At 47.7% G+C, this 27,267-nt stretch overlaps 1 protein-coding gene across 1 annotated transcript in view; it reads right to left on the bottom strand.

Annotated features, from left to right (window-relative positions):
- Nucleotides 1-27,267, bottom strand: part of sgsm3 (small G protein signaling modulator 3) — a 210,122-nt gene that overhangs the window by 23,059 nt on the left and 159,796 nt on the right. Inside the window, exon 15 of the mRNA XM_085969415.1 lies at nucleotides 47-95. Coding sequence (XP_085825541.1) covers nucleotides 47-95 — 49 coding nt within the window. The remainder of the gene's footprint in view (nucleotides 1-46; nucleotides 96-27,267) is intronic.

Raw genomic sequence — 27,267 nt, 5'->3', positions numbered from 1 at the left:
GCCTCTATGCTCACTCTGCACCCTCCGCCACCGCCCCAGTACTCACTCTGTACAGAAGTTCCTCAGGTGTCAGCACCTTCCCGTCTTCATCCAACCTGCAAAAATTAACCTTCATTAACCGATGGATTCCGAGCATTCAATTGCGAAAAATAACCACGAACTGCACAGTACCTGCTGGGATTCACCAGCTTGTACAGCACCTGGTACCTCTACACTGCCCCATCAAACACTCCCAGGGCAGGTACAGCACGGGTTAGATACAGAGTAAACCTCCCTTTAAACTGTCCCATCAAACACTCCCAGGGCAGGTACAGCACGGGGTTAGATACACAGTAAAGCTCCCTCTACACTGTCCCATCAAACACTCCCGGGGCAGGTACAGCACGGGTTAGATACAGAGTAAAGCTCCCTCTACACTGTCCCATCAAACACTCCTGGGGCAGGTACAGCATGCGTTAGATACAGAGTAAAGCTCCCTCTACACTGTCCCATCAAACACTCCCGGGGCAGGTATAGCACGGGTTAGATACAGAGTAACGCTCCCTCTACACTGTCCCATCAAACACTCGCAGGGCAGGTACAGCACGGGTTAGATACAGAGTAAAGCTCCCTCTACACTGCCCCATCAAATACTCCCAGGGCAGGTACAGCACGGGTTAGATACAGAGTAAAGCTCCCTTTAAACTGTCCCATCAAACACTCCCAGGGCAGGTACAGCACGGGGTTAGATACACAGTAAAGCTCCCTCTACACTGTCCCATCAAACACTCCCGGGGCAGGTACAGCACGGGTTAGATACAGAGTAAAGCTCCCTCTACACTGTCCCATCAAACACTCCTGGGGCAGGTACAGCACGGGTTAGATACAGAGTAAAGCTCCCTCTACACTGCCCCATCAAACACTCCCAGGGCAGGTACAGCATGGGTTAGATACAGAGTAAAGCTCCCTCTACACTGTCCCACCAAACACTCCCGGGGCAGGTACAGCACGGGTTAGATACAGAGTAAAGCTCCCTCTACACTGTCCCATCCAACACTCCCAGGGCAGGTACAGCACGGGTTAGATGCAGAGTAAAGCTCCCTCTACACTGCCCCATCAAACACTCCCAGGGCAGGTACAGCATGGGTTAGATACAGAGTAAAGCTCCCTCTACACTGTCCCATCAAACACTCCCGGGGCAGGTACAGCACGGGTTAGATACAGAGTAAAGCTCCCTCTACACAGTCCCATCAAGCACTCCCAGGGCAGGTACAGCACGGGTTAGATACAGAGTAAAGCTCCCTCTACACTGCCCCATCAAACACTCCCAGGGCAGGTACAGCACGGGGTTAGATACACCGTAAAGCTCCCTCTATACTGCCCCATCAAACACTCCCAGGGCAGGTACAGCACGGGGTTAGATACACAGTAAAGCTCCCTCTACACTGCCCCATCAAACACTCCCAGGGCAGGTACAGCATGGGTTAGATACAGAGTAAAGCTCCCTCTACACTGTCCCATCAAACACTCCCGGGGCAGGTATAGCACGGGTTAGATACAGAGTAAAGCTCCCTCTACACTGTCCCATCAAACACTCCCAGGGCAGGTACAGCACGGGTTAGATACAGAGTAAAGCTCCCTCTACACTGTCCCCATCAAACACTCCCAGGGCAGGTACAGCACGGGTTAGATACAGAGTGAAGCTCCCTCTACACTGTCCCATCAAACACTCCCAGGGCAGGTACAGCACGGGTTAGATACAGAGTAAAGCTCCCTCTACACTGTCCCATCAAACACTCCCAGGGCAGGTACAGCACAGGTTAGATACAGAGTAAAGCTCCCTCTACACTGTCCCCATCAAACACTCCCAGGGCAGGTACAGCACGGGTTAGATACAGAGTAAAGCACCCTCTACACTGTCCCCATCAAACACTCCCAGGGCAGGTACAGCACGGGTTAGATACAGAGTAAAGCTCCCTCTACACTGCCCCATCAAACACTCCCAGGGCAGGTACAGCACGGGTTAGATACAGAGTAAAGCTCCCTCTACACTGTCCCATCAAACACTCCCAGGGCAGGTACAGCACGGGTTAGATACAGAGTAAAGCTCCCTCTGCACTGTCCCATCAAACACTCCCGGGGCAGGTACAGCACGGGTTAGATACAGAGTAAAGCTCCCTCTACACTGTCCCATCAAACACTCCCAGGGCAGGTACAGCATGGGTTAGATACAGAGTAAAGCTCGCTCTACATAAGAAATGAGAGCAGGAGTCGGCCATACGGCCCCTCGAGCCTGCTCCGCTATTCAATAAGATCATGGCTGATCATCGACCTCAACTCCACTTTCCCGCCCGATCTCCATATCCTATAAGGGGTCGGCCATTTAATACTGAGATGAGGAGGAATTTCTTCACTCAGAGGGTTGTGAATCTTTGGAATTCTCTGCCCCAGAGGGCTGTGAATGCTGAGTCTTTGAGTATATTCAAGGCTGAAATCGATAGATTTTTGGACTCTGGGGGAATCAAAGGATATGGAGATTGGGCAGGAAAGTGGAGTTGAGGTCGATGATCAGCCATGATCTTATTGAATGGCAAAGCAGGCTCGAGGGGCCGTATGGCCAACTCCTGCTCCTAATTCTTATGGTCTAATCATATTATGATTTTCCAAGTGCCCTGATACCACTTCCTTAACAATGGATTGAGGCATTTCCCCGACGACTGATGTCAGGCTAACTGGCCTGTAGATCACTGCTTTTTCTCCCTCCTTTCTTGAATAGCGGTGTTACATTTGCAATCTTTCAGTCCGCTGGGACCATTCTAGAATCTAGGGAATTTTGGAAGATCAAAACCAATGCATCCACTATCTCGTCAGCCACCTCTTTTAGAACCCTAGGATGTAGGCCGTCAGGTCCAAGGGATTTGTCGGCTTTAATCACATTAGTTTCTCTAGTACTTTTTCCTCTATTTATATTAATTATGTTAAGTCTACACTGTCCCATCAAACACTCCCAGGGCAGGTACAGCACAGGTTAGATACAGAGTAAAGCTCCCTCTACACTGTCCCATCAAACACTCCCAGGGCAGGTACAGCACAGGTTAGATACAGAGTAAAGCTCCCTCTACACTGTCCCATCAAACACTCCCAGGGCAGGTACAGCACGAGTTAGATACAGAGTAAAGCTCCCTCTACACCGTCCCATCAAACACTCCCGGGGCAGGTACAGCACAGGTTAGATACAGAGTAAAGCTCCCTCTACACTGTCCCATCAAACACTCCTGGGGCAGGTACAGCATGGGTTAGATACAGAGTAAAGCTCCCTCTACACTGCCCCATCAAACACTCCCAGGGCAGGTACAGCACGGGTTAGATACAGAGTAAAGCTCCCTTTAAACTGTCCCATCAAACACTCCCAGGGCAGGTACAGCACGGGGTTAGATACACAGTAAAGCTCCCTCTACACTGTCCCATCAAACACTCCCGGGGCAGGTACAGCACGGGTTAGATACAGAGTAAAGCTCCCTCTACACTGTCCCATCAAACACTCCTGGGGCAGGTACAGCACGGGTTAGATACAGAGTAAAGCTCCCTCTACACTGCCCCATCAAACACTCCCAGGGCAGGTACAGCATGGGTTAGATACAGAGTAAAGCTCCCTCTACACTGTCCCACCAAACACTCCCGGGGCAGGTACAGCACGGGTTAGATACAGAGTAAAGCTCCCTCTACACTGTCCCATCCAACACTCCCAGGGCAGGTACAGCACGGGTTAGATGCAGAGTAAAGCTCCCTCTACACTGCCCCATCAAACACTCCCAGGGCAGGTACAGCATGGGTTAGATACAGAGTAAAGCTCCCTCTACACTGTCCCATCAAACACTCCCGGGGCAGGTACAGCACGGGTTAGATACAGAGTAAAGCTCCCTCTACACAGTCCCATCAAGCACTCCCAGGGCAGGTACAGCACGGGTTAGATACAGAGTAAAGCTCCCTCTACACTGCCCCATCAAACACTCCCAGGGCAGGTACAGCACGGGGTTAGATACACCGTAAAGCTCCCTCTATACTGCCCCATCAAACACTCCCAGGGCAGGTACAGCACGGGGTTAGATACACAGTAAAGCTCCCTCTACACTGCCCCATCAAACACTCCCGGGGCAGGTATAGCACGGGTTAGATACAGAGTAAAGCTCCCTCTACACTGTCCCATCAAACACTCCCAGGGCAGGTACAGCACGGGTTAGATACACAGTAAAGCTCCCTCTACACTGTCCCCATCAAACACTCCCAGGGCAGGTACAGCACGGGTTAGATACAGAGTAAAGCTCCCTCTACACTGTCCCATCAAACACTCCCAGGGCAGGGTACAGCCCGGGTTAGATACAGAGTAAAGCTCCCTCTACACTGTCCCATCAAACACTCCCAGGGCAGGGTACAGCACAGGTTAGATACAGAGTAAAGCTCCCTCTACACTGTCCCATCAAACACTCCCAGGGCAAGTACAGCACGGGTCAGATACAAAGTAAAGCGCCTGTTAAAATAGTGACCATTTCCAGTTGACCATCTTCCCATCAGACCCTGCCTGTGTACAGCAAGTTAAAATGTCCTTGTGACGTGCTGGCTCTTGACATTCGAGCTGAGCTTACAGATAACAGGTTTTCTTTGGGAACAGACTGAGCTTGTAGTTGCAAGAACCAGACACTTATAGATAACAGATGGATAACAACAAGATACGATCAGGGACAAGGCCAGTATGTTTGTAATTAGAGCCCGACTTATTGGGTATAATTATAGGACGAGTGGTCAGTGGTTGTTCGAGCTCTCAAGACAATCGGAAGTAGCCAATCACCTTGAAGTCCGCGGGGAAACCAGGTTGTATTAATTGCATGTCATTTAATGTAATACTGTAGAACAGTTGTATAAGAACAATAATGTTATTAGTCAATATATATTGAAGCTTGTTGTTTAAAACCATTCGGCCAGAGTTACGCTGAAGTTTTTGGGGCAGGTCTAACAAACCTTTATTGCTGCAGTAACCGCGGAAAGAAATCCACTAACACTGGCTGCCCTTGGTGGACTCGAGTTAAAGGTTTAAAAATGGGCGAACATAAAGGGAAAAGGGGACCAATTGGTTGTAATCGAGTTATTGAAAGGTAGCCAACCCCTCGAGCATAAACACAGTAACAATCCACCCATACGTGGAAGAATCGGTAGGGTCGTGCACACCCTTGGTAGGGGAAGCAGAAACCCTAGGCAGTCTGTGTGAAAGTGGGTGTGAATGTGTGGAAGTTTACTGATCTACGAATGTTTAACACAGCTAAAAGCAACACTCTCTGTAGTCGTGTCTTTGATTAAAATGCCTAAAATAGTTTTAACATTAATGTCTTTTCTACAAGTATATGCTGTTTTAAACTTGCTAATTGTTTTCTCTATGTATGTATACACACGTGGATTATTTTTGAGATGCTTTGAATCATGTTTTTGGTCTTGAACTGATTTAAAGGGTGTGAATGTTCCTTGGGACCGTGACCACGGAATACAACATAAACATTTGGCACTTTGAGTTCCTAACCCATTACAGGGATCAGGATTTCCAAGGAGCATGATAGTGTGAATATAGTTGTTGAGTATGTTCATTTCAATTTAAGATTGTGCAGCCTGAACTGGGGAAAACTTTGTGATTTACATTTTAAGTTAAAGGTACTGGTTGGAGCTGCACTCATCCAGGCAAGTGGAGAGTATTCCGTCACACTCCTGACTTGTAGATGGTGGAAAGGCTTTGGGGAGTCAGGAGGTGAGACATTCACTGCAGAATACCCAGCCTCTGACCTGCTCTTGTTGCCACAGTATTTATGTGGCTGGTCCAGTTAAGTTTCCGGTCAATGGTGACCCCCCAGGATGTTGATGGTGGGGGATTCGGCGATGGTAATGCTACTGAATGTCAAGGGGCGGTAGTTAAGACTCTCGCTTGTTGGAGATAGTCATTGCCTGGCACTTGTGTGGCGCGAATGTTACCTGCCACTTATCAGCCCAAGCCTGAGTGTCGTTCAGGTCATGCTGCATGCAGGCATGGACTGCTTCATTATCTGAGGAGTTGTGAATGGAACTGAACACTGTGCAATCATCAGCGAACATCCCCACTTCTGACCTTATGTTGGAGGGAAGGTCACTGATGAAGCAGCTGAAGATGGTTGGGCCTAGGACACTGCCCTGAGGAACTCCTGCAGCGATGTCCTGGGGCTGAGATGATTGGCCTCCAACAACCACAACCATCTTCCTTTGTGCTAGGTATGACTCCAGCCAGTGGAGAGTTTTCCCCCTGATTCCCATCGACTTCAATTTTACCAGGGCTCCTTGATGCCACACTCGGTCAAATGCTGCCTTGTTGTCAAGGGCAGTCATTCTCACCTCATCTTTGGAATTCAGCTCTTTTGTCCATGTTTGGACCAAGGCTGTAATGAGGTTGGGAGCCGAGCGGTCTTGGCGGAACCTAAACTGAGCATCGGTAAGCAGGTTATTGGCGAATAAATGCTGCTTGATAGCACTGTCAATGACACCTTCCATCACTTTGCTGATGATCGAGTGTAGACTGAAGGGGCGGCAATTGGCCGGGTTGGATTTGTCCTGCCTTTTGTGGACAGGACATACCTGAGCAGTTTTCCACATTGTCGGATAGATGCCAATGTTGTAGCTGTACTGGAACAGCTTGGCTAGAGGCGCGGCTAGTTCTGGAGCACACTCTTCACCACGACAACTGGAATGTTGTCGGGGCCCATAGCCGTTGCTGTATCCAGTGCACTCAGCCGTTTCTTGATATCACGTGGAGTGAATCGAATTGGCTGAAGACTGGCTTCTGTGATGGTGAGGACCTCAGAAGGAGGCCGATATGGATCATCCACTCGGTACTTCTGGCTGAAGATGGTTGCAAACGATTCAGCCTTGTCTTCTGCACTCGCGTGCTGGGCTCCACCATCATTGAGGATGGGGATGTTCATGGAGCCGCCTCCTCTTCCCGTTAGTTGTTTAATGGTCCACCAACATTCATGACTGGATGTGGCAGGACTGCAGAGCATTGATCTGATCAGCTGATTGCAGGATCGCTCAGCTTTGTCTATAGCATGCTGCCTCTGCTGTTTAGCATGCATGTAGTCCTGAGTTGCAGCTTCCCCAGGTTGACACCTCATTTTTAGGGACACCTGGTGCTGCTCCTGGCATGTTCTTCTGCACTCCTCATTGAACCTGGCTTGATGATAATGGTAGAGTGAGGGATTTGTGTCAGCCATTGCCAAGTTGGTAGCACCCTTGCCTCTGAATCAGAAGGTTGTGGGTTGAAGTCTCACTCCAGGGACTTGAGCACAATAATCTAGGCCAACATTCCAGTGCCGTCTTTTGGTGAGACATACCCAGGGGTGGTGATGGAGGAGTCTGGGACATTGGCTGAAAGGTATGATTCTGTGAGTATGACGATGTCAGGCTCTTGCTTGACTAGTCTGTGGGACAGCTCTCCCAATTTGGCACAAGTCCCCAGATGTTAGTGAGGAGGACTTTGCAGGGTCGACTGGGCTGGGTGTGCCGTTGTCATGTCCGAAGCCGGTGCCGAGGTCGAAGCCAGGTGGTCCGTCTGGTTTTATGCTTATTGTTTTCGTAGCGGTTTTTTACAACTGAGAGGCTTGCTCGGCCATTTCAGAGGGCAGTTAAGCTTCAACCACATTGCTGTGTGTCTGGAGTCACACAGACCGGGTAAGGACGACAGATTTCCTTCCCATTAGTGAACCAGATGGGTTTTTACGACAATCCGGTAGTTTCATGGTCACCATTACTGATACTAGCTTTTTATTCCCAGCTGCCGTGGTGGGATTTGAACTCAAGTCTCTGGATCATTAGTCCCGTAAAGACAGGAGGTTTCTTAACCTGTCCCATTACCATCTCCTTTTGCCTCGCACCATCTCAATGTCTCTCAATCTCTCCTGCCTTCCACCCTATCACAGACCGTCCCTTTTGTTCTTTCCTCCCCTCCCCCCTTTCCCTACACTTGCTTAAAAACCTGTTCCATCTCCAGCTTTTTCCAGTTCTGACGAAGGGTCAGCGACCTGAACCGTTAACTCTGTTTCTCTCGCCTCAGATGCTGCCTGACCTGCTGAGTGTTTCCAGCGTTTTCTGTTTTTATTACAAGTTACAGTTGCTGGTATAGATCAATTTGAATGTCTCCAAAGCACCTTGTTTTAATTGGATAACAGCTAAAGATTGTTATCGTTTTATACAGTTTAAATTAAGATGCGTGGTCTTGTTTTAAATCAATTCGAATGTTTACAAAGCACTGGTTTCTTCATTTGGTTACTGGAAGTCTGAGACTTGCTATTGTGATTGACTCCATCCCCACCCAGGTAACCAGTAATTGGAATTTGTAAACTGGGTTGAGAGAAAAAGCACTAAATTAATCTACGATGGAATAAAGAAGAAAGGGAAAGATTCTTCCCCTTTTCTACTGTCACAAGCTGCAGGAGATCTTTTGTTTCCACCGTACTGTCTCGAAGAGCCTGTGTGAATGCTTCACAGCCCACCAGCTGTGGGAGGTGCCACCATTAACCCTTTTGTGTAGAAATGTTACAAAGATTTTGTTTAGATCTGAATACTAATATTTTCTTCAGTTATATTCAGTTTTTTTAGTCCTTTGGAAAGGCGCCTGAAGAAATAAAAAAAATGTAATTTTCTGGGTTTTTGTAAGCATGTGCTATTTTGATATTTTTCTCTGTTGTGCAGTATGTTTAGTTAATAAAATATTGGCCCGAATTAAATTGGAATTATTGAGGTTAACTAATCTATTAAATTGTGAAAACCAGATTTTCATTGTGGCCAGTGAAATTCTGATTACTGTAAATTATCCGTGATTCTATATGGAGGTATCTGATGTGATGAGACGATCAGTTCAAAAATTGGTAGTTTTGAATTTCTTAAATGTTTTATGATTTGAAGTGGAAGATGTTAATGTTGAGTGTAATTGACGTGGTTTTGTGCCTCTAAGATTTTAGGACATTTGAGGTGATTGTGCTTGTTTAATCACCTTGGTTGTATTGGAATGTGATAGCGGTCAGTAGACTGACAGCACTGTTAGATCTTGTGACTGACTGGTCAGAAAAAAGTACCGGGAAGAACAAGAATGATTAAAGGATCTCCTGCTATCTCTATGACAACAATATGGAAAATCTTGAGGTTGGGCACCTGTTAAATAAACGCTAAATGTTTTGAAAACAATTGGAGTTTAATTTGGAAAAATAAAAAGGCTGTCTTTCCTGATGAAAATGTTTTTGAAAAGCTAATTGTGACGTAACTAATGATTTCTATTGTTTTAACGGATTTTCAAATCCTAATGATGGAAAACAAAACGTTTGGTGGAATCTCTGCGCAAGTTTTAAAGGTACAAAGACTGGAAAAAAAACAAATGGAGTTTGGTTCTTTTTCAGTCGGCAAAATTTTTAAAAAGTGTAAGTAACGCAAGTCCACGCGTCTGACGATATCTTCTGATAAAACATGCAAAGACGTTAAACCCTTTCTACCGGCAGCTGTTTTAAATTCACCAAAACGTCTTTTGTGTTGCTGAATGTAAATATATATCCTGGGCATTATTAAATTTAAAGTTTCTTAATTTAAGTGGGTATGTCGCCATGGTGATAGAAGGAAATCATGAATTGGCAAATTAACCCGTTGGGCTCTCTTATTTAAGAAGAGCCACATTGGATTCTCTGTTATTTTTCAAAAGTTTTCTGCACTCTATGAATGTTGAGGGCGTAGCAAGGGATCCGGCAGTTTTAAGAATTTAACACCTTATCCGCAGACAGCAGCAGATATCAAATGTCACAGCGTGGCAACGATCTGGACTAAGACTTTGCCTTTCCAAAGATTCGGCATTAACCCATTCAGGGTCGTTTGTTATGTTCCGAGACAGAGTGCTCGAGGGTGTTGGGGGGGGGGGGGGGGGGGTGGCGAATGTGGGCGTTACCTCCAAAACTAACTGCAAAGCACTTCTGTCTCCAATCTAAAACTACCAAGCCTGGGCATCATTTGTTTCTGAGACTGGAACATAGCAGGTAAATTGATTGGAGTTGATGTTTCACTCACGCACTCAAGAAGGGAAATTTTACCTGACGTTTAAGGGGACGATCACATTTTAAAAAAAAGAGTGCAATCTAGGTGGTTCTTGCCCAGTGCTGTGTATCAAGAAAAAAGTTTCTATGGAGAAATAAAATTGAACATTGACAAATACCGTCAGTCCAACAATACTGCTCTTTGGATTTGCGATAATTGTGAAATGACAAAATGGAGTCAGGCACAATATAGCAGGTTATTTTGGAAAATAAAAGGTCCAAGAGGCGGTTCGGTTAAGTAGAATAAACAAACTTGCTGCACCTGCATGTTAACTTTCTGTGATTCATGTACAAGGACACCCAGGTCCCTCTGAGTGCAAACATTTCCCAGTCTCTCACCATTCAAAAAATATTCTGCTTTTTTGTTTTTCCTACCAAAGTGCATAACTTCACACTTCCCCACATTGTATTCCATTTGCCATGTCCTTGCCCACTCAGTCAACCTGTCTATAACTCTCTGCAGCCTCTTTGCATCCTCCTCACAGATTACTTTCCCACCTAACTTTGTATCAGCAGCAAACTTGGATGAAGAGACTGAGTGTAATGTATCCAAGTCATTAATATAGATTGTAAATAGCTGAGGCCCAAGCACTGATCCCTGTGGCACCCCGCTAGTTACAGCCTGCCAACCCGAAAAAGTCCTGTTTATTCCTACTCTGTTTTCTGTCCATTAACCAATCCTCAATCCATGCTAATATATTACTCCCAATCATGAGTCCTAATTTTGTGTAATAACCTCTTGTGTGGCACCTTATCGAATGCTTTTTGAAAATCCAAATACACTACATCAACTGGTTCCCCCTTATCCATCCTACTAGTTACATCTTCAAAAAAATCTAACAGATTTGTCAAACATGATTTCCCTTTCTCTGCCTAATCATATTATGATTTCTAAGTGCCCTGTTACCACGTCCCTAATAATAGATTTGAGCATTTTGCCTACTACTGATGTGAGGCTAACTGGCCTATAATTCCCCGTTTTTTCTCTTCCTCCTTTCTTAAATAGCGGGGTTATGTTTGCTACTTTCCAATCCTTGGGGACTGTTCCAGAATCTAGGGAATTTTGGAAAATTAATACCAATGCATCCACTATCTCTGCAGCTACCTCTTTTAAAACCCTAGGATGTAGGTCACCAGGTCCAGGGGATTTGTCGCCACTTAGTACTGGAGAAATTAATGGGACGATGTCTTTTCTTATACTGATTTCTTTATGTTCCTCATTCTCTCTAGACCCTTGGTTCCCCACTATTTCCAGAATGTTTTTTGTGTCTTCTAGCATGAAGTCAGATACAAAGTATTTGTTTAATGTCTCTGCCACTTCCTTGTTGCCCATTATAATTTCTCCTGCCTTTGCCTCTAACAGGCCCACGTTTACTTTAACTAATCTCGTCCTATTTACATACCTATAGAAACATTTACAATCTGCTTTTATGTCTCTTGCTAATTTACTCTCATTCTTTTTTCTCTTTCCTGGTCAATTTCTTGGTCCTCCTTTGTTGAATTCTAAAATCCTCCCAATCCTTATTACTCTTTTTGGCAACATTATAGTTACTTTGATCTAATACTATCTTTAACTTCTTTTGTTAGCCACGGTTGGACTACTTTTCCTGTGGGGTTTTTGTGCCTTAAATTGTAAATTATGTATTAATTCTTTAAATGCTAGTCATTGCTCATCTACCATCATACATTTTAATGTAGTTTCCCAATCTATCTTAGCCAACTCGCCCCTCATACCTACATAATTTGCTTTGTTTAGATTTAAGACCCTAGTTTCAGAGTTAACTAAATCACTTTCAAACTCAATATAAATTTCTATCATATTATGGTCACTCTTCCCTAAAGGCTCCTTTACTACAGGGTTATTAATTAACCCTTTCTCATTGCACAATAGTAGATCTAAAATAGCCTGTTCCCTAGTTGGTTCCTCAACATACTGATCTAGAAAACTATCTTGTATACATTCCATGAACTCGTCCTCCACACTATTACTGCAAATTTGGTTTGCCCAGTCTATTTGTAGATTAAAGTCCCCCATGATTACAGTATTACCCTTGTTACATGCGCCTCTAATTTCCTGATTTATACTCTGCCCTACATTACAACTACTGTTTGGGGGTCTATAAACAACGCCCACCAATGTTTTCTGCCCTTTGCTGTTTGTTATGGCACGGATATGTGGTCGGAAGCTCATTTCAGGGTCAAATATGTCACCAAGGTTCAGCCTCAGGCAGATGCCAGGGAGAGGGATGGAGTCGGCGGCTAGGGAACGGAGTTTGTGGCAGGGACTGGAGAAAATGGCTTCGGTCTTCCCAATAGTTAATTGGAGAACATTTCTGCTCATCCAGAACTGGATGTCAGACAAGCAATTCAGAGACAGTGGAGGGTTCGAGAGAGGTGGTGGTGAGGTGATAATGGGTGAATTGGAATCAATCCAAAGGGGTTAGGGAAAAGATGTGTGAGGGCATCCATGAGTAACATAACACAAGAAATAGGAGCAGGAGTCGGCCATTTGGCCCCTTGAGCCTGCTCCACCATTTAATGAGATCATGGCTGATCTGATCTTGGACTCAGCTCCATTTTCCTGTCTGCTCCCCATAACCCATCGCTCCCTTATTTGGAACAAAAAAAAATCTGGGAAAATTCCTCTGCCACCCATCTAGGCGATCAAACCAGGAGATCACTCTGGCCCTTTTGCATACACTGCCCCCTTGTCCTGATTCTTATCTCATGGATCAGGAGTTGTGTATGCTTTAAGCTATTCAAAAATGGTGGTAGAGAAAAAGCAGGGAATTATAGACCGGTAAGCCTGACATCGGTAGTGGGGAAAATGCTAGAGTCTATTATAAAAGATGTAATAGCAGAGCACTTGGAAAGCAGTGACAGGATCGGACAAAGTCAACATGGATTTACAAAAGGTAAATCATGCTTGACTAATCTACTGGATTTTTTTGAGGATGTAATTGGTAAAATAGATAAGGGAGAACCAGTGGATGTGGTGTATTTGGACTTTCAGAAGGCTTTCGAAAAGGTCCCACATAAGAGATTAGCGTGCAAAATTAAGGCACATGGGATTGGGGGCAAGGTATTGACTTGGATAGAGAACTGGTTGGCGGACAGAAAGCAAAGAGTTGGAATAAATGGGTCGTTTTCCGAGTGGCAGGCAGTGACTAGTGGGGTACCGCAAGGATCAGTCCTAGGACCCCAGCTGTTCACAATATATATTAACTAGCTGAAGTGCCCGGCGGTGCCGAGGCTTTTTCGAGGGCATGTTGTTGTTGGAAGAGAGAGAGCGACAGGGGGGGGGAGGGGGGGGAAAAGAGAGAAGAGCGCGACTGGGGGGGAAGAGAGAGAGCGACTGGGGGGTAGAGAGAGAGCGACTGGGGGGAAGAGAGAGAGAGACTGGGGGGAAGAGAGGGCGGGGGGAAAAGAGAGGGGGGGGGAAAGAGAGGGGGGGAAAGAGAGGGGGGGAAAGAGAGGGGGGGAAAGAGAGGGGGGGAAAGAGAGGGGGGGAAAGAGAGGGGGGAGCGGGTGGGGGGGGAAGAGAGTGGGGGGAGAGAGAGAGGGGGGAGAGAGAGAGGGGGGAAGAGAGAGAGGGGGGAAGAGAGAGAGGGGGGAAGAGAGAGAGGGGGGAAGAGAGAGAGGGGGAAGAGAGAGAGGGGGGAAGAGAGAGAGGGGGGAAGAGAGAGAGGGGGGAAGAGAGAGAGGGGGGAAGAGAGAGAGGGGGGAAGAGAGAGAGGGGGAAGAGAGAGAGGGGGGAAGAGAGAGGGGGGGGAAGAGAGAGGGGGGGAAGAGAGAGGGGGGGAAGAGAGAGGGGGGAAGAGAGAGGGGGGGAAAGAGAGAGGGGGGGGAAGAGAGAGGGGGGGGGAAGAGGGGGGGAAGAGAGGGGGGGAAGAGAGAGGGAGAAGAGAGAGGGGGAAGAGAGGACGGGGGGGAGGGGGAGGGAGGGCGGGCGGGCGGGGGGGAGGGAGGGGGAGGGGAAGGGAGGGAGGGCTTGAGGCTGAGAGACGGCCACGGCCACGCCCGGTTGCCGGGGTAACCCTGCCGCGCCGCCCCGCACTCCCGAGAGCCCCGCTCTCGAAGCCCCAGCCGCCCCGCCCCGCACTCCCGAGAGCCCCGCTCTCTGAGCCCGTCCCGCACTCCCGAGAGCCCCGCTCTCTGAGCCCGCCCCGCACTCCCGAGAGCCCCGCTCTCCAAGCCCCAGCCGCCCCGCACTCCCGTTGCCGGGGTAACCCTTCCCGCTCACCAAGGCCGAGATCCGCACTCTCGAGAGCCCCGCCCGAGCCGAGCGCGGAACAGAGTCTCACCTGCTCCTGCTGCGCGCACACCCTGCCCCTCGTGGCTGACGCCGTTGCCCCGGGTAACGTGACACCGGGTTTGGGGGGGGGGGGGGTGAGGAGCTTAGCAGCAGCCCAATTACCTAGCTCGGGCCTGGCTGGGCAAGAAAGGCCCAGGCTTTCAGGCCTAAGAAAAAAACGGGGAAAGGTAGGAAAAAGAATCTTCAGGTTAGATAAAATATTTACAAATGAGTGATTTATTTTAAAACAATTTAATAAATTCAATTTTATTTTGCTGGAAATGGATATTTGAAAAGAAAGACGCAGAAAGCAGGAAAAAGAATGGAAGCAAGATGGCGGCTACTCACCTCGGTTCAGAACGATAAGGCCCGCCCACACACGCACCGATTGGTCGACCGTCAGGTCACCAAAGCGTAGGATTGGTCAGTCGTCTCGTCACTCGACCGTAGGAGGGCCCGGCCGCACGCGGCAGCAAGCCGCCGTACGATTGGTCGACCTTGAGGTCACTCTGTCGCTAATGAGCGGAATGTTGAAGGTTTTTCGGATACTGCGGGCGCGATTTTAGCCCGGCCGAAACGTAAATACGCTTAAGACCGTTTTGGAAAGGTAAGCTTTCTTTCGACGTAACGCACGCGTAGGTACGCCCTGTAACTTTCGAGCGCATAGCCCGACAGACGCACACGCGATGACAGACAGAATGACAGACAGACAGAAGCATCGATTTATATATATAGAAGACTAGCTGAAGTGCCCGGCGGTGCCGAGGCTTTTTCGAGGGCATGTTGTTGTTGGAAGAGAGAGAGAGAGAGCGACTGGGGGGGGGGGGGGGGGCGGGGGGGGAGAGAGAGAGAGAGAGAGAGAGAGAGAGAGCGCGACTGGGGGGGGGGGGGGAAGAGAGAGAGCGACTGGGGGGTAGAGAGAGAGCGACTGGGGGGTAGAGAGAGAGCGACTGGGGGGGGTAGAGAGAGAGCAACTGGGGGGAAGAGAGAGACTGGGGGGAAGAGAGAGACTGGGGGGAAGAGAGAGCGCCGGTGGGGGGAAAGAGAGGGCGGGGGGGGGGGGGAAGGGAGGGGAGGGAGGAAGGGAGGGCTTGAGGCTGAGAGACGGCCACGCCTGGTTGCCGGGGTAACCCTGCCGCGCCGCCCCGCCTTGCACTCCCGAGAGCCCCGCACTCCCGAGAGCCCCGCTCTCCAAGCCCCAGCCGCCCCGCACTCCTGTTGCCGGGGTAACCCTTCCCGCTCACCAAGGCCGAGATCCGCACTCTCGAGAGCCTCGCCCCCCCCCCCGCCCGAGCCGAGCGCGGAACAGAGTCTCACCTGCTCCTGCTGCGCGCGCACCCTGACCCTCGTGGCTGACGCCGTTGCCCCGGGTAACGTGACACCGGGTTTGGGGCGGGGGGGGGGTGAGGAGCTTAGCAGCAGCCCAATTACCTAGCTCGGGCCTGGCTGGGCAAGAAAGGCCCAGGCTTTCAGGCCTAAGAAAAAAACGGGGAAAGGTAGGAAAAAGAATCTTCAGGTTAGATAAAATATTTACAAATGAGTGATTTATTTTAAAACAATTTAATAAATTCAATTTTATTTTGCTGGAAATGTATATTTGAAAAGAAAGACGCAGAAAGCAGGAAAAAGAATGGAAGCAAGATGGCGGCTACTCACCTCGGTTCAGAACGATAAGGCCCGCCCACACACGCACCGCGACCGTCAGGTGACCAAAGCGTAGGATTGGTCAATCGTCCCGTCACTCGACCGTAGGAGGGCCCGGCCGCACGCGGCAGCAACCCGGCGTACGATTGGTCGAGCTCGAGGTCACTCTGTCGCTAATGAGCGGATAATGAGATGCTAATGAGCGCATAGCCGCCCAGACGCACACCTGCAGACAGACAGACAGACAGAAGGACCGATTTATACATATGGATGATCTGGACGAGGGAATTGGATGTAATATCTCCAAATTTGCAGACGACACAAAGCTGGGTGGGAGGGTAAGCTGTGAGGAGGATGTCATGAAACTCCAGTATGATTTGGACAGGTTGGGTGATTGGGCAGAAACATGGCAAATGCACTATAATGTGGATAAATGTGAGGTTATCCACTTTGGTGGCAAAAACAGGAAGGCAGATTATTTGAATGGCAATAGATTGGGAGAAGGGGAAGTGCAAAGAGACCTGGGTGTTCTTGTGCACCAGTCGTTGAAGGTAAGCATGCAGGTGCAGCAGGCGGTTAAGAAGGCAAATGGTATGTTGGCCTTCGTAGCAAGAGGGTTCGAGTACAGGAACAAGGATGTCTTGCTACAGTTGTACAGGGCCTTGGTGAGACCACACCTTGAGTATTGTGTGCAGTTTTGGTCGCCTTACCTGAGGAAGAACGTTCTTGCCATGGAGGGAGTGCAGCGAAGATTCACCAGGCTGATACCTGGGATGGCAGGAATGACGTATGAGGAGAGATTGTGTCGATTGGGCTTATACTCACTGGGGTTTAGAAGATTGAGAGGGGATCTCATCGAAACCTATAAAATTCTGTCAGGCCTGGACAGACTAGATGCAGGAAGGATGTTCCTGATGGCCGGGGAGCCCAGAACCAGGGGTCATAGTCTAAGGATAAGGGGTAAGCCATTTAGGACTGAAATGAGGAGGAATTTCTTCACCCAGAGAGTGGTGAACCTGTGGAATTCTCTGCCACAGAGGGCGGTGGAGGCCAGTTCATTGAATATATTCAAGAAAGAGTTGGATATATTTCTTAAGGCTAAAAAATTTCAATGATTCAATGATTCTGTGATATGGGGAGAAGACAGGGACAGGGTACTGAATTTGGATGATCAACCATGATCTCATTGAATGGCGGAGCAGGCTCGAAGGGCCGAATGGCCTACTCCTGCTCCTATCTTTCTATGTAAGCTGTGGCAATGCTGGTTAGAGGCACCTTGGGACCAAACAAACACCTGTAACAATGGGTTTTGATTCAACACCCTTTCTCTTTGCCTTCTCCAAATCGACTGGCTTCCCCTGTAACATACACCTGAAGGCGTGGGTCTCTGCCTCAACCTCCCTGTAACATACACCTGAAGGTGAGGGTCTCTGCCTCAACCTCCCTGTAACATACACCTGAAGGCGTGGGTCTCTGCCTCAACCTCCCTGTAACATACACCTGAAGGCGAGGGTCTCTGCCTCAACCTCCCTGTAACATACACCTGAAGGCGTGGGTCTCTGCCTCAACCTCCACCTCCCTGTAACATACACCTGAAGGCGAGGGTCTCTGTCTCAACCTCCCTGTAACATACACCTGAAGGCGAGGGTCTCTGTCTCAACCTCCCTGTAACATACACCTGAAGGCGTGGGTCTCTGCCTCAACCCCCCTGTAACATACACCTGAAGGCGTGGGTCTCTGCCTCAACCTCCCTGTAACATACACCTGAAGGCGTGGGTCTCTGCCTCAACCCCCCTGTAACATACACCTGAAGGCGTGGGTCTCTGCCTCAACCTCCCTGTAACATACACCTGAAGACGTGGGTCTCTGCCTCAACCCCCCTGTAACATACACCTGAAGGCGTGGGTCTCTGCCTCAACCTCCCTGTAACATACACCTGAAGGCGTGGGTCTCTGCCTCAACCTCCCTGTAACATACACCTGAAGGCGTGGGTCTCTGCCTCAACCCCCCTGTAACATACACCTGAAGGCGAGGGTCTCTGCCTCAACCTCCCTGTAACATACACCTGAAGGCGTGGGTCTCTGCCTCAACCTCCCTGTAACATACACCTGAAGGCGTGGGTCTCTGCCTCAACCTCCCTGTAACATACACCTGAAGGCGTGGGTCTCTGCCTCAACCTCCCTGTAACATACACCTGAAGGCGTGGGTCTCTGCCTCAACCTCCCTGTAACATACACCTGAAGGCGTGGGTCTCTGCCTCAACCTCCCTGTAACATACACCTGAAGGCGTGGGTCTCTGCCTCAACCTCCCTTCTTAGTAACGTGTATCGATTTGTTCTCTGCAAATAAATAATTGCAGAGGCCTGTCTTAATTATGCCTTTCACAATGCTGAATCTGCACTCACGTGCTGCAATTCTGTCATGTTTCAGGTTTTTGGGATCTCTGTATCGAGTCATTGGACAGGGTCTGGAGGCCACTTGTAAATTGAGACTTTCCAATGACTACCTGCTGTATGAAATGGATTGATTCCCCCCACCAGAAGGCTTGGAGTTTTGAATTGAATCCACCTGTTGCTTAAATGGATCTGGTGAAAGCTCCCTAACTACAATTGGATCATTTGACTCCACAAATAGAGACTGCATAAATACAGGTGCAAGAAACCACTTTATTTGAAACCATATCTTGTACTGTAGCAACAATTCCAAACCTCTGCTAACTTGTCGTTGTGATACAAGTGAACACCAGTTTGGAATTGTTCACAACAATTGAGTGTACTCAACTAAGTGGTCTCAGAACTAAAATACAGGAAACTTTCATTTAACCGGAGGTTAAATGTCCGGAAAGCTCTGTCTACCGGCAAAATTCAGGAGCCGTTTCCAATAAGTTTTTTTACTTCTCGTTGCTTTTTTTCCCCCAGGCAGGCTCTGCAAGGTCCAGCTGAAGCTGTTGCTTAGCTACAGAGACGCTTTTAAGCTGCGGCCGACTGTTTTGAAGCTGTTGCTAAGCAACAGGGTTTGTTGATTCACATGGAGCTCAAAAGCTCCCTATGTTTTAACATTAGCGCTGGTTTCTACGGCAGTTTTGATGGTACGGCACCAGCTCGGTCCCGTCAGTGCCGGATACCAGAAAGTTTCCTGTAGTTGGCTGTGGCTCTGTGAGCAGCACTTTCGCCTCTGAGTCAGAAGGCTGCGGGTTCAAGTCCCACTCCAGGGACCTGAGCACAAAAATCCAGGCTGACACCCCAGAGCAGTGCCGAGGGAGTGCTAAATGGTCAGAGGTGCCCTCTTTCAGGTAACATCAATCATCTGGGTACAATTCACCAAGAGTTATCAATCTGGTATCAATGTATATTCTAGTGAAAGCCAGGAAATTGTAAGTGTGACAAATTAATTGATAGCTTTCTCTTGGAGATTTTTGTGTCCTTGCCTATACTGAACAATAAGGAAATTGCATTTGAGAGCATGGCCATTATCGAGAGATAAGCAAAGACCTCCACATTGCCCCCCCGATCCTTTAATAAGATAACCTGAAACGTCCAAGAAAGGTTTGCATCTGATGTCACGATCTGATGTGGCCTGATCTTAGGATGCGTGTAAATGTGATAAGTTACATGTGAGGCAACTAGCGTGTGGAAATACATGACATGGTTAATGTGGCTCAGGAGGGTGAGAAAACCTGTAATCAAGGCACTGACACATGCTCCATAGAGAAACCAACCTTTTTATGAAACAATCAGGATAGAGTTAAACACAGGGATTGAAATTGAAGTAAAGAGGGACATAGAATTTGGATTTACGAAATCCAGGGTTGGGTTCCTTTGAGTTAACAATGAAATTGGAACAATTGAGGGCTAGGCAGCGGCGGGGGGAATCTCGGAGCGGCAGAGCGACTACAAAAGGCCCCAGAGGCTCAGGTAGGCCTCTGTGCGGCATCGGCAGCGGCGGGAGGAATCTCGGAGCGGCAGAGCAACTACAAAAAGCCCCAGAGGCTCAGGTAGGCCTCACCAATCTCCAATCTCAGGGAAGGAGAGAGGTAAAAAGTATTCGAGGTGTGACGTCACCACAAAACAGGTAGGTGATTGGTTGGAGTATTTCTCTCTCTTTTAAAACTTTAAGTATGTGGTTTATAGTTTTTAAGGTCGCTGTGGTGTAGCGGGGACAGTTTGTAAACCAGGGCCCTTAAATATATCATTTAACTGTAGTGAAATTGGTGGGATTCATTTAATTTTAATTAATTAGTTAAAGGGTAAGTCATGGCAGGACAGCCCAGCCCCGTAGTGTGCTCCTCCTGCTCCCTGTTCCTGGGACTAGGGACAGGGTCACTGGCAAGGCTTGGAAGCTAAGCAGAGCCAGGCCTGGTTAGTATCTGGAGGGGTGACCATCAGGGAAGACCAGGTGCAGAAGGTCACGGAAGGAGCCCCGAGGAGGGGCGGTTGGTGAGAAGGTCACGGAAGGAGGAGCGGCTGGTGAGCAGGCCCGGGCGTTGGGCTGAAGATTGTCGGACAGGAGGAATGGCGGAAATGGAATGGCGGCGCGCACAGACGCAGCGGCTTTGCTTCTCCCAGTCATGGGAGCTTGCAAGATCACATTTCGTTGTTCATGTACTTGTGCAATGACAATAAAGTTGAATTATTATTATCAGGGATGCTTCCTGCGTCCCTGACGACCATGTGTGCGGGAAGTGTGTCCAGCTGCAGCTACTGACAGACCGCATTGCGGCACTGGAGCTGCGGATGGATTCATTTTGGAGCATTTGCGATGCTGAGGACGTCGTGAATATCACATATAGCGCGTTGGTCACACCGCAGGTAAAGGGTGTACAGGCAGGAAGGGAATGGGTGACCGGCAGGCAGAGTAAGAGACGCAGGCAGGTAGTGCAGGAATCCCCTGCAGCCATCCCCCTCTCCAACAGATATACTTTAAATACTGTTGGGGGGGATGACTCATCAGAGGAAGGCAGCAGCAGCCAACTTCCTGGCACCATGGGTGGCTCTGCTGCACAGGCTGGGAGGAAAAAGAGTGGAAGAGCTATAGTGATAGGGGGACTCAATTGTAAGGGGAATAGATAGGCGTTTTTGCGGCCGCAATCGAGACTCCAGGATGGTGTGTTGCCTCCCTGGTGCAAGGGTCAAGGATGTCTCGGAGCGGCTGCAGAACATTTTGGAGGGGGAGGGCGAACAGCCAGTTGTCGTGGTGCACATAGGCACCAACGATATAGGTAAAAAACGGGATGAGGTCCTAAAAGCAGAATATAGGGAGTTAGGAGGTAAATTAAAAAATAGGACCTCAAAGGTAGTAATCTCAGGATTGCTACCAGTGCCACGTGCTAGTCAGAGTAGAAATAGGAGGATATTTCAAATGAATACGTGGCTAAAGGAATGATGCAAGGGGGAGGGATTCAAATTCCTTGGACATTGGAACCGGTTCTGGGGGAGGTGGGACCAGTACAAACTGGACGGTTTGCACCTGGGCAGGGCCGGGACCGATGTCCTAGGGGGAGTGTTTGCTAGTGCTGTTGGGGAGGGTTTAAACTAAAGTGGCAGGGGGTTGGGAACCTGAGCAGGGAGACAGAGGAAAGGGAAACAAGGAAAAAAGCAAAAGACAGGAAGGAGAAAAACAAAATTAGAAGGCAAAGAACTGAACGGTTTAAATCAAACATGGTCACAGTAAATAATAATTCATGTAGGTCTGAGAGCGTTAAAAAAACAAGCCTGAAGGCTTTGTGTCTTAATGCAAGGAGCATTCGGAACAAGGTGGATGAATTAGCTGCGCAAATAGAGGTAAACGAACATGATTTGATTGGGATTACAGAAACATGGCTCCAGGGTGGCCAAGGCTGGGAACTCAACATCCAGGGGTATTCAATATTTAGGAAGGATAGGCAAAAAAGAAAGGGAGGTGGGGTAGCATTGCTGGTTAAAGAGGGGAGTAACACAATTGAAAGGAAGGATATTAACTCTGATGATGCGGAATCTGTATGGGTAGAACTGAGAAATATCAAGGGGCAGAAAACGTTAGTGGGAGTGGTATATAGACCTCCAAACAGTAATACGGAGGTTGGGGATGGCATTAAACGGGAAATTAGAGACGCGTGCAATAAGGGCACAGCAGTCATCATGGGTGACTTTAATTTACATATAGATTGGGCTAACCAAATTAGTAAAAATACTGTGGAGGAGGAATTCCTAGAATATTTACGGGATGGTTTTCTGGAACAATATGTCGAGGAACCAACCAGAGATCAGGCCATCTTAGACTGGGTATTATGTAATGAGAGAGGATTAATTAGCAATCTTGTTGTACGAGGCCCCTTGGGTCAGAGCGATCATAATATGATCGAATTCTTCATTAGGATGGAGATTGAAGTAGTTGACTCGGAGACTAGGGTCCTGAATTTAAATAAAGGAAACTACGATGGTATGAGGCGCGAATTGGGTAGGATTGATTGGGGATTGTCACTCAAAGGGTTGACGGTGGATAGACAATGGCAAACATTCAAAGACTGCATGGATGAACTACAGAAGTTGTTCATCCCAGTTTGGGATAAGAATAAAACAAAAAGGGTGACTCAACCATGGCTAACAGGGGAAATTAGGGCTAGCATAAGATCCAAGGAGAGGGCATATAAATTGGCCAGAAAAAGCAGTAACCCTGAGGATTGGGAGCAGTTCAGGATTCAACAAAGGAGGACAAAGGGATTAATTAAGAAGGGGAAAATAGAATATGAAAGTAAGCTTGCTGGGAACATAAAAACTGACTGTAAGAGCTTTTATAGATATGTGCTCCGGTTTCCTCCCACAGTCCAAAGATGTGCGGGTTAGGTTGATTGGCCATGATAAAAATTGGCCCTTAGTGTTAGGGGGGATTAAATATGTGGGGTTACGGGGATAGGGCTTGGGTGGGATGGCTGTCGGTGTAGGGACCGGGTGCTAGGGTTTGGATGATCATCCATGATCTCGTTGAATGGCGGAGCAGGCTCGAAGGGCCGAATGGCCTACTCCTGCTCCTAGTTTCTATGTTTCTATGAAATCAAGCGTAGGTCCCTTGCAGTCAGAAGCAGGGGAAGTTATAATGGGGAACAAAGAAATGGCTGACCAATTAAATGCATATTTTGGTTCTGTCTTCACAAAGGAGGACACAAATAACCTCCCAGAGATGTTGGAGAGCACAGGGTCTGATGAGAGGGAGGAACTGAAAGAAATCAGTATTTGTAGGGAAATGGTGTTAGGGAAATTGACGGGATTGAAGGCCGATAAATCCCCAGGGCCTGATAATCTACATCCTAGGGCACTTAAGGAAGTGGCCCTAGAAATAGTAGATGCATTGCTGATCATCTTCCAAAATTCGCTGGAATCTGGAACTGTACCCATGGATTGGAGGGTAGCTAATGTTACCCCACTATTCAAAAAAGGTGGTAGAGAGAAAACAGGGAATTACAGACTGGTAAGCCTGACATCGGTAGTGGGGAAAATGCTAGAGTCCATTATAAAGGATGTAATAGCTGAGCACTTGGAAAACAGTGACAGGATCGGACAAAGTCAACATGGATTTACAAAAGGTAAATCGTGCTTGACTAATCTACTGGAATTTTTTGAGGATGTAACTGGGAAAATAGATAAGGGAGAACCAGTAGATGTGGTGTATTTGGACTTTCAAAAGGCTTTCGATAAGGTCCCGCATAAGAGATTAGCGTGTAAAGTTAAGGCACATGGGATTGGGGGCAAGGTATTGACTTGGATAGAGAACTGGTTGGCAGACAGAAAGCAGAGAGTAGGAATTAACGGGTCTTTTTCCGAGTGGCAGGCAGTGACTAGTGGGGTACCGCAGGGATCGGTCCTTGGACCCCAGCTATTCACAATATACATGAATGATCTAGATAAGGGAACTAGATGTAATATCTCCAAGTTTGCAGACGACACAAAGCTGGGTGGGCGTGTGTGCTGCGAGGAGGATACCGAGAAACTCCAGGATGATTTGGACAGGTTGGGTGATTGGGCAGAAGCGTGGCAGATGCAATATAACGTGGATAAATGCGAGGTTATCCACTTTGGTGTCAAAAGCAGGAAGGCAGATTATTATCTGAATGGCAATAGATTGGGAGAAGGGGAAGTGCAATGAAACCTGGGTGCCCTTGTGCACCAGTCGCTGAAGGTAAGCATGTGAAGAAGGCAAATGGTATGTTGGCCTTCATAGCAAAAGGGTTTGAGTACAGGAGCAAGGATGTCCTGCTGCAGTTGTACAGGGCCTTGGTGAGACCACACCTTGAGTACTGTGTGCAGTTTTGGTCACCTTATCGGAGGAAGGATGTTCTTGCCATGGAAGGAGTTCAGCGAAGATTCACCAGGCTGATCCCTGGGATGGCAGGAATGACGTATGAGGAGAGATTGGGTCGATTGGGCTTATACTCGCTGGAGTTTAGAAGAATGAGAGGGGATCTCATCGAAACTAATAAAATTCTGACAGGTCTGGACAAACTAGATGCAGGTAGAATGTTCCCGATGGTCGGAGAGTCCAGAACCAGGGGTCATAGTCTAAGGATAAGGGGTAAGCCATTTAGGACAGAGATGAGGAAGAATTTCTTCACCCAGAGAGTGGTGAACCTGTGGAATTCTCTATCACAGAAGGCGGTTGAGGTCAAGTCTTTAAATATATTCAAGAAGGAGTTAGATATATTTCTTAGAGCTAAAGGTATCAAGGGATATGGGGAGAAGGCAGGTACGGGGTACTGAGTTTGGATGATCAGCCATGATCTCATCGAATGGAGGAGCAGGCTCGAGGGGCCGAATGGCCTACTCCTGCTCCTATCTTCTATGTTTCTATGTAGGGAGAAATAATACTTAGGAAGAATTATTCTCAAAATGGATAAGGGTAAAGGGAGTGCTGAGAATCGTTTAAGTCCACGATTTCTCGATAATATGACTGTAGCTTTCTGTACAATGTATTATGATTTTCTCTGTCTGTATCATGATGTGCAGTATTGGGCAAATGAGACTTGGACTAGTGATCATGTACAGGCTGCTTGGACAAGCCTTTAAAAAGTGAAGAGGGAAACAGAGATCCCGGTGAGAGGAGAGCTCGATCAAATTATGCTGTAAAAAGGACAATTACCAACAAATAAAAGGGTCTCGTTGGCACAATATGTATCTGGGACTTTTGTTTATGTGAATGTAACATCAACCGATTGTAAACTCAAGGTGATCAAAGGTGAGGCCAGGAAGGAAATTCAGTCGGCCCAGCGTGGTTCCAACTCAGGTTCAAAAGGAGAGAATATTAGAATTGTGACCATTTCTAGTTGACCATCTTCCCATCAGACCCTGCCTGTGTACAGCAAGTTAAAATGTCCTTGTGACGTGCTGGCTCTTGACGTTCGAGCTGAGCTTACAGATAACAGGTTTTCTTTGCGAACAGACTGAGCTTGTAGTTGCAGGAACCAGACACTTACAGATAACAGATGGATAACAACAAGATACGGTCAGGGACAAGGCCAGTATGTTGTAATTAGAGCCCGACTTATTGGGTATAATTATAGGACGAGTGGTCAGTGGTTGTTCGAGCTCTCAAGACAATCGGAAGTAGCGCAGCCTAGTGACGGAGGTCGAGCCAATCACCTTGAAGTCGGCGGGGAAACCAGGTTGTATTAATTGCATGTCATTTAATGTAATACTGTAGAACAGTTGTATAAGAACATAAGAAATAGGAGCAGGAGTAGGCCAATCGGCCCCTCGAGCCTGCTCCGCCATTTAATAAGATCATGGCTGATCTGATCCTAACCGCCAATCTACTATCACAGAACCATCTCCTGAATCTAACAGAATTAGACACACGAAATAGGAGCAGGATCAGGCTACACGGCCCCTGGGCCCACTCCACTACCCACAGGGCCATGTCCGATCCGAACCTAGACTCATGTCCAAATTCCTGCCCGCTCCCCATAACCCTTAATTCCCTTTACTTCTAGGAAACTGTCTATTTCTGTTTTAACTTTATGTAATGATGTAGCTTCTACAGCTTTTTGGGGCAGCATATTCCATGGACCTACCACCCTCTGAGTGAAGTAGTTCCTCCTCAACTCAGTTTTGAAAGAGCAGCCCCTTATTCTAAGACTATGCCCCCTAGTTCTAGTTTCACCCATCATCGGGAACATCCCCCCCGCATCCACCCAATCCAACCCCTTCACAATCTTATATGTTTCAATAAGATCGCCTCACATTCTTCTGAACTCCAATGAGTAGAGTCCCAATCTACTCAACCTCTCCTCATATGTCCATCCCCTCATCCCCGGGATTAACCGAGTGAACCTTCTTTGTACTGACTCGAGAGCAAGTATGTCTTTTCTTAAGTATGGACACCAAAACTGTATGCAGTATTCCAGGTGCGGTCTCACCAATACCTTATACAACTGAAGCAATACCTCCCTATATTTATATTCTATCCCCCTAGCAATGAAAGCCAACATTCCATTGGCCTTCTTAATCACTTGCTGCACCTGCATACTAACCTTTTGAGTTTCGTGCACCAGGACCCCCAGATCCCTTTGTGCTTCAGTACTTTCCAGTTTCTTGCCATTAAGATAATAACTTGCTCTACGATTTTTCCTGCCAAAGTGCATAACCTCACACTTTCCAGTATTGTATTCCATCTGCCAAATCTCTGCCCACTTACTTAGCCTGTCTATGTCCCCTTGCAGGTTTTTTATGTCCTCCTCACTCACTACTTTCCCTCCCATCTTAGTATCATCTGCAAACTTTGATATGTTGCACTCGGTCCCTTCCTCCAAATCGTTAATATAGATTGTAAAGAGTTGGGGACCCAGCACTGACCCCTGCGGAACACCACTTGTTACTGATTGCCAGTCTGAGAATGAACCATTTATCCCAACTCTCTGCCTTCTGTTAGATAGCCAATCCTTTATCCATGCCAGAATATTACCCCCAATCCCGTGATTTTTTATCTTAAGCAATAATCTTTTGTGTGGCACCTTGTCAAATGCCTTTTGGAAGTCTAAATACACTACGTCCACTGGTTCCCCTTTATCCACCCTATATGTTACTGCCTCAAAGAACTCCAGCAAATTTGTCAAACATGACTTCCCCTTCATAAAACCATGCTGACTTTGTCCTATTAAATTAGCAGTTTTCCAGTCTGCTGGGACCATTGCTGAGTCCAGGGAGATTTGGAAAATTATTACTAATGCATCCACAATCCCTACCG

Source organism: Somniosus microcephalus, chromosome 28 (genome assembly GCF_052327205.1).
Source record: "Somniosus microcephalus isolate GS21.2 chromosome 28, FLI_Smic_1.0, whole genome shotgun sequence".
Taxonomy (NCBI): domain Eukaryota; kingdom Metazoa; phylum Chordata; class Chondrichthyes; order Squaliformes; family Somniosidae; genus Somniosus; species Somniosus microcephalus.
The sequence above is the reverse complement of the archived record's forward strand: the minus strand, read 5'-3'. Positions and strand labels throughout refer to the sequence as shown.